Source organism: Poecilia reticulata, unplaced genomic scaffold (genome assembly GCF_000633615.1).
Source record: "Poecilia reticulata strain Guanapo unplaced genomic scaffold, Guppy_female_1.0+MT scaffold_224, whole genome shotgun sequence".
Taxonomy (NCBI): Eukaryota; Metazoa; Chordata; class Actinopteri; order Cyprinodontiformes; family Poeciliidae; genus Poecilia; species Poecilia reticulata.
In genome coordinates, this window is record NW_007615025.1 from 330,710 (window position 1) to 338,438 (window position 7,729).

Genomic DNA, 7,729 nt, shown 5'->3' on the forward strand with positions numbered 1-7,729 from the left:
GGCCCAGAGTGGGTCCTGGAGGCCCAAAGTGGGTCCTGGAGGCCCAGAGTGGGTCCTGGAGGCCCGGCATCCTGCATGTTTTATTCTCTCCCTGGTTTTATACACCTGGATCAAATGATGGATCATTAGAGGACTGAGAGGAACATTGACCTGCTGAGGAGGTTGTTACTGCCACCAGGGAGAGAATAAAACATGCAGGATGCCTCCAGGACCCACGTTGGGCTCCACTGGTCTAAATGTTGTGATGTTCGGTTTTAACCCTCACAGTTCATCACCATCAGAACCTCCACCGACGGCTCAGTTAAAGTTTTCCTGGAAATACTCTGTACTGTAATCACCAGGTTGTGTTAGCACAATGTGTTAGCACGGTGTGTTAACATGGTGTGTTAGCATTGTGTGTTAGCACAATGTGTTAGTACGATGTGTTAACATGGTGTGTTAGCATTGTGTGTTAGCTCGGTGTGTTAGCACGATGTGTTAGCATGGCTGGGCTCCAGCTGCTCACCTGGTTGTTCTCCAGGTAGAGGGTTTTTATGGCTGACAGCGGGTGGAGCATGAGAGCAGGAAGGATGGAGATGCGATTGGCCGTCAGGTCCAGGATCTGCAGGATGGACACACTTTTCAGTTTCCATGGTCCCGACTAGGTTTATCTCGATCTCTAGCTCTAATTATCCTCTCTCTCCCTGCAGATGGCCTCGCCACAGCGACCGGCTGACCTTCAACACGCTGAGCCCAGAGAAGCTGCGGTCGGTCAGAGACACCAAGGAGTTGTTCTGCAGGTAGAGTTCAGTCAGAGCGGGACAGGCGGCGAAGGCGTCATCAGGGAGGAACGTCAGGCGGTTGGAGCCCAGCCGGAGGACGGAGAGGCCGGTCAGAACCGGGGCAGAGCTGGGGGCCACGGCCGGAACCTGGAGGGCCACACACACACCACAGACACACACACACCAGCCTTAATATGCCACATTCACCTGGAGGGTCACATACACACATCTTAACTACATTGACCAGCAGCTAGACCTGGTTGGCTGTGAGGTCCAGCTCATACAGGTCTGGAAACACCTGGAAGGAGGTCCAGGACAGGCTGGAGAACAGGTTAGATGGAAACAACAAGACCTGGAGAAGAAACGACAAAGTTCAAGGTCAGGTTTCCAACTTCTCCAGACAGAAACTACACAAAGAAAAGTGTTACATCCAGATGTTTGTCCAGAGGTGCTAGCATGTCCAGATGTTTGTCCAGAGGTGCTAGCATGTCCAGATGTTTGTCCTGAGATGCTAACATTTCCAGATGTTCTGAGACAGAACCGGGTCGTGGTACCTGCGTCTGCTGGTCCAGTCCTGCTGGGACGTGGCTGAACCCGGCGCCGCTGCAGTTCTCCCTCGGCCGGTGGTCCTTGTCCCTGTCACTGAGGCAGCCAGGCACCGAGGCGGCCATGGCTCCGTGCAGCAGGAGGAAGAGGAGGAGGAGGAAGAGCTGCATGCTGACTGAGGCTCAGTGGCTCTGAGGTGAAGCGAAGGAGCTGCAGGAGGAGAAGCTCCATCCTGGTTTCTGAGAGGCGGTTTGACGGGCAGCTGCTGCTGCAGCAGGAAGTGAGATAAGGCTCCCGTCTCCTGCTGAGTTCCTCCACGTCGCTGCGGTTGTTGCTCTGCATTATCTGGAGGAACAAACTTCCTGCTGTTCAGATGAGTGGAGGCTCAGCTGCAGACAGGAAACGTTCATCAAGCTCAGACGTGTTTAAGGAGGAAACGACCAGCTGCAGCTGCTGCTGCTGCAGCTGCCTGAGCTAACTCTGGTTAAACTAACACTGCTGGCTCATTCACATTCAACACATTACGAGGCCCTGATGAATTGGTTGTTCACTCTAAAGCTAAATGTTTTCATTCACTGTAGGCAGAAAGTCATTAAAATAAACTGAAATAAAGGAACCGTCAGTCTGCAAGGAAAGAATCTAAAGTTTGTTTGGTGATAGATATTCTATGCTAGATGTTCCCAGAAATTAACTGAAAGATGATTATCTGTTGAGCTCCAATAGGCCCAGTGTAAATATCGTCTGAGGATAATTAAATATCAGCATGGCCAAAATAATATCCGCTTATCGTCTATAAATATCTGCCTGATGAGGCTGAAGTCCTGCTCTGGTTCTCTGATGCTTCATATGAATAAACACAAACAGCTTCTGTCCAACATAAAACAGTTTATTAAGGAGAAAATTCAACCCCAGTGAAACTTTAACCAACAAACTCACTAAACTCCTGAGTTACAGATCAATAAAAGCTTGTGAACATGGAGCGACGGCTAAATAAATGTACAAAACGGGAATATATTGAAAATATTTCTAGTTTTCTGGAAGATGAAGGATTTAGATCAGCTGTCAGAATATTCTGAGATGGTTCAGATAAATATATACAGTATAAAACAATGTTTTCTATGCAGGATATCGGCCTCAGACGTTTCTGTCCTCAGCCTGTTCAGCTCCGATCCGAGGCGTCCGGCCCACTGGGAGGAGCCTCAGGTAGACCCAGGACCCGCTGGAGGGCCGATGGTTCTCTGCTGGCCCAGATGGTTTCTGACATGAGCAACATGGGCAAACGCCCAGGGCGCAATGTTTTTAGGGATGGCACGAGACTTCCAGATTGTAGAGATGGAGACAATACTCAAGCAGTTTCTGCTTTTAATATTGGTTAACTTTATTTCATCTCTGATATTTAATATCTAGGTGTTTTTATGGGAATGTGCATCTTCCAGATCAATTTGAGAATCAATTTTGATCATAGTTCACATTTTATCGTGTCATGTAGCATCTCCTCATGTAGCAGGGCGCCGGTCTCGGGTTGGATGGTCTAGATTACAACACTGGAAAACCTGTTTCCTGAACTTCCTCTGACATCTTCACGTTGACGAACTAATGCTAACTTATCACATTTAGGAGCTAATGCTAATTTATTACGTTTAGGATCTAATGCTAACTTATCACGTTTAGGAGCTAATGCTAACTTATNTCTAATCCTAACTTATCACGTTTAGGAGCTAATGCTAACTTATCACATGGATGAGTTAATGCTAACTTATCACCTTTAGGAGCTAATGCTAACTTGTCACGTTTAAGAGCTAATGCTAACTTATCACATTGATGAGTTAATGCTAACTTATCACCTTTAGGAGCTAATGCTAACTTATCGCATTTAGGAGCTAATGCTAACCAGAAGCTACTCAGAGCAGAGCAGCTTTAGTGCAGCATCTCTACTCAGGTTAAACTGTTAAAGTTACTGATCATAACAAATCATTTAATATTTTAAAATGGCGTCATCAGACAGACTAAAATCGGTCGGCTTCTGGACGGTGACCATTGACCCTGAGATGGACCAGTTACAGGCTGCAGGACAGAGCTGGACCCTGGGGTCCAATTTGAACCCAAAATATAATTTTATTGAAACTGGACCTCATGTTTCACCATGACGTCCCACACAGCAGAACTGGAGCTGCTTGGTTCTGCTTCCTCTGGACCAGGAGACCAAACATCTACATGTCTGTGTTTTAAAGAGCCTCATTCATTTCAGTACCTGAAGCTGCAGAGGACAGACGGAGACATGTTGGACATCTGGATCTGAGATGCTTCCTGGTTCTACAGGAAATCATTCTGTTTCAGAGGATAAACTGCCGATTCTTCAGAAATTATTCAGGTTTAGAGAAAAATCTGTGATGATTTTATCTAAAATATTATCGATCAGTTCAGCCTCAGACGATCCACATCCCGGCAGATGAAGGTTTTAAATCATTTGATCGACTGCAGGTTGATTCTGATGATCAGAAACTCTGCCGACCCATCATGCCTAGCTCCCCATTAGATATTTAATGATTTATTCTGATCAATAGTCTGGTCCAGTTCAGATTCATTTACACTGAATTATTAATAAATCTTGGAAAAAACTCATAAACGCTGCTGGGAGAAAATGAAACAATTCCAGAAATTTGCATAAAATTTTATTGTTTTGTGTTAAAATGAACAAACTTCAACTTCATGAACCCTGTGGTTATCATCGCTGTCCAGCAAGGGTTCTGGTGACCTTTGACCCCTACAGCCACACAGCAGGAACAAGTAAAACTAGCAGAGTGTATTTGTTCCCTGATCGGCTGCTTCCGTCGTTCTTCAGTCCGTCCTTCTTCTGTCCGTCGTTCTTCAGTCCGTCCTTCTTCTGTCCGTCGTTCTTCAGTCCGTCTTTGGTCCCTGCAGATCAGAACCAGGTGAGTCTCTAATGACTGAAGAACATTTCAGAACCAACCAGAACCTCACCTGGACGAACAACCAGCTGGACGCTGCAGACGGGTTCAAGACCAAAGGCCTGCTTCTGCAGACGACACTCGTATGTCCCGTTGTCGTTGGGTTTCACGTTCTTCAGAACCAGAGACATGTCTCCGTCCTTCATCTGCTCATCCTTCAGGCTCACCCGGTTCTTGTAGGACGGGTTCTGGTTGGCTGGATCTTCTCCCTCTCCTCTTATGTAGAGGAGAACATCTTCTGTCTCCTGAGCTGCTCTGGTCCACTCCACAGCCGTCACTAGTTCTGATTCAGCAGCTTTACATGGCAGAGTGACCGTCTGACCCGGTTCTGCTGAGATTACTTCCTCTGCTGGAAGAAAACAACAGAGCAAAGAGGTCAAAGGTYAGAGTGATGAGACTCCACATGGAGGACAGAGCAAAGGATCTGAGTTGGATTTTAAAAGGTTTTGATTGGTGGGTCAGCGGTTCGGCTCAGCCCACATGGAGGCCTCAGTCCTCGACCCGCAGTCACAGGTTCGATTCCCGGCCTGGTGACCTTTGCTGCATGTCTGCCCACTTCACTCATGACCCGCTTTACTGTCCATCTACTATCAAATAAAGGCCAATAAAACCTTCCCTCTGGGCTCAGGGTGTCTTGGGGGTCGGTCGGGTTTCCCTGGTTATTGTACTTACTGGTACCGTTAGTCGTGACTGGTTCTGGTCTAGTCCAATCCCAGCAGCCAAGGCTGATTGCCCCGCTCTGCCCAGTGTGAGGAAAATAATACAGATGTTTAAATATTTGAGCCTGTGAGATAATTCTGACGACTTCAGGTTGAAACCAGATTAAATTCGGACTGAAGCAGCAGCAGGTCGACCATCAGAACCTGAGCAGAACCGGGCCTAGAACCAGATCCAGGCTCAGGAGGAGCAGATCCGGATCATTTATACCCAGAGCAGTAAAATGTCCAAGCGTTCAGCTCCGTTCATCCTCTGAAAGTGTTTCCTGTTTGTTTACAGGATGAAACACGTTAAACTCAACCAGTTTTGCTTGTTATTAGACTCACGTGGGGCGTCGGCCAGGGAGACGCTCAACAAGAGAAAAGTCCAAACCACAGCTCGTCTGGCGGCCATTTTGTTGGATCTTCAGGTAAAAAATATTCTTTATCCAGAAAATACCAAAAGTAAATAAGCTTTTATGAAAAATAGAAAGGTTTTTTGCTCCGGTTGCTACGGTACGTGGCACAGCAGAAAGCCTAAAATAGCCGATGCTGACGCATGCGCACCTGACGCATGACGCACACCTGAAGACTTGACCTTCCAGGTTTCCATACCTCACTTCCTGCTCCAAAAACATTCAAAGTTTCTGCCTTTTGATTTCTGTCCAATAATTCCTCCTGCCTTGCAGATGGCAGCGGCTCATAAGCAGCATCTTTCATATTCCAGAATAATCTGTCCATTTTAACTCCACTCCTGATCCAGGATGTCATTGACGTTGGAGGAAATAAGCTGGTTCCAGTCCTGAAGACTGAGTCATACTCAGGTTTCCCCTGAAGAAGAGGTTAAACTCATAGAACGTCGTGGTGAAATGTTGGTCAAATAAATTAAAAAATGACCATAAATCTCTCCCTGGTCTCATCAGATGAACATTGATCTGATTTTTTAGATCATTTCAGAGTCTTTGAATCAAAAAGCTGTATCTGCTGTCAGAGAAACAGAATATTTCTCACCTCTCTGGTCTAAAGAAGATGAAGTTCAGCCGCCCAGTACAGCTGATGGTGAAGTGACTGGTTTCCATCCTGAATGACAGATTTCCTGCTTGGTCGCTGATAAATCAGCGGTTCTGGTCTGTTTCTGGTCAGACAGGTTGAACCAGGTGACGCTAGGAGCTGGATGCTGATTGGTGGATGAGTCCAGACCTGAGCTGCTCCACCTGCCTCCATCAGATGACAGGTTGTTATCCTTCGCTGATTGGGTTGTCATGGTGGCAACAGGGGTTAAACTCTTCATCACAAAATAAGAGAAGGTGTTACTAAAGCAGATTATCCTGAACCTGTCAGTTTATTCAACATACCATCATTTTAAGCTGCTGGTCTGACGGTTCAGCTCTCAGCATTTTATTCTGAATTCAAATCTAAAACAAAAAGAATAAAGGTAAACACCTGGAGCCTGTAAAGGTAAAACCTCAGAGTGTTTTCTAGTATCAGCACTACATACCTGATTTATTGGTGATAAAACAGTACATTTAAAACTTGTCTAGCCTAAATTTGTTCCTTAATAAACAGCTCAAGACACTACAAACATCTGAGTCAAAACAGAAAAATCCCTCAGATTTTAAAATCTACGCCTCGACAAAAACTTCCTCGAATCAGCAGCAAACCAGTTTCAGTCATTTTGTTCCACCAAAGAAACAAACGAGTCAAAAACAAACCCAACATCAGGTCAGTCTGGGGTCTTTATACCAGCTCCAGCCAATCATCTGAATAATGATTTGCAGTCATAATCTTTTTAAATATTTAGACGTACCAGCAGGGAGACCCTTTCGGGACAATTCATCCACAACTGGCCAAATGTTATTTATACCTCATAGAAGGGAATGTGATCAACAAAAGGGTTTATTTCCATTGTTGGACTCGTTCAGAGTATCAGATATGATCAACACGTAGAGGTTTGAGTAAACAGGAATCATTTCTTCTGTCTGAAGGACCTTCACGGTTCAAAAGGTTGTAAAACTGTCAGTATTTGTGTAAAAATCTGAACGTTAAAAGGCGTTTTAGAGCCACACCTCTCCACCCCACAGCCACCATGTTGTTACAGGAAACAGTTCTGATTGGTCCACAGCCGTCAGACCGGTCTGACCTGTTACCATGACAACAGTTCACTGTGCCGCACCAAAACAACACATGCAGCCGCTCGTCATGTAAATGAGCTCTGCACAGCAGCGCCACCTGCTGTGACATGAATCTAACCTGATGCCACTTTCAGTTCAGTAATCAGATTAAACTAGTTTTTGTCATTTTATATCATAAAATTGTATATTGTTGCTTTCCTTTTTGGTCTGTCCCCTTGAGTAAAAATGTTTATTACCAAGGCAGACCAGAAGGGACCATCAGACCATCAGTTTTCTATGTTAGAAACTCTAGATCTAGAATTATAAGACTGAGACATCAGGGCAACGAAACTCAGTGGCTGCTGGTAGAGGCCATTCAGGGGCCTCCAGACATTCAGGGTCCCTCACAGACATTCAGGGGCCTCCAGACATTCAGGGGCCCCTCCAGACATTCAGGGGCCCCTCCAGACATTCAGGGGCCATCACAGACATTCAGGGGCCTCCAGACATTCAGGGGCCTCCAGACATTCAGGGTCCCTCACAGACATTCAGGGGCCTCCAGACATTCAGGGGCCTCCCGACATTCAAGGGCCTTCAGACATTCAGGGGCCTCCTGACATTCAGGGGCCTTCAGACATTCAGGGGCC

At 46.1% G+C, this 7,729-nt stretch overlaps 1 protein-coding gene across 1 annotated transcript in view; it reads right to left on the minus strand.

Moving 5' to 3' along the window:
• gp1ba (glycoprotein Ib platelet subunit alpha) overlaps positions 1-2,943 on the minus strand; it is a 5,968-nt gene extending 3,025 nt beyond the window's left edge. The window contains exons 1-4 of the mRNA XM_008402407.2: positions 1,316-2,943; positions 1,018-1,113; positions 717-908; positions 506-601 (exon numbers count right to left, since the gene is read on the minus strand). Of these exons, the coding sequence (XP_008400629.1) occupies positions 506-601; positions 717-908; positions 1,018-1,113; positions 1,316-1,477 (546 nt within the window). The 5' untranslated portion in view covers positions 1,478-2,943. The remainder of the gene's footprint in view (positions 1-505; positions 602-716; positions 909-1,017; positions 1,114-1,315) is intronic.
• Positions 2,944-7,729: the final 4,786 nt, after the last annotated feature.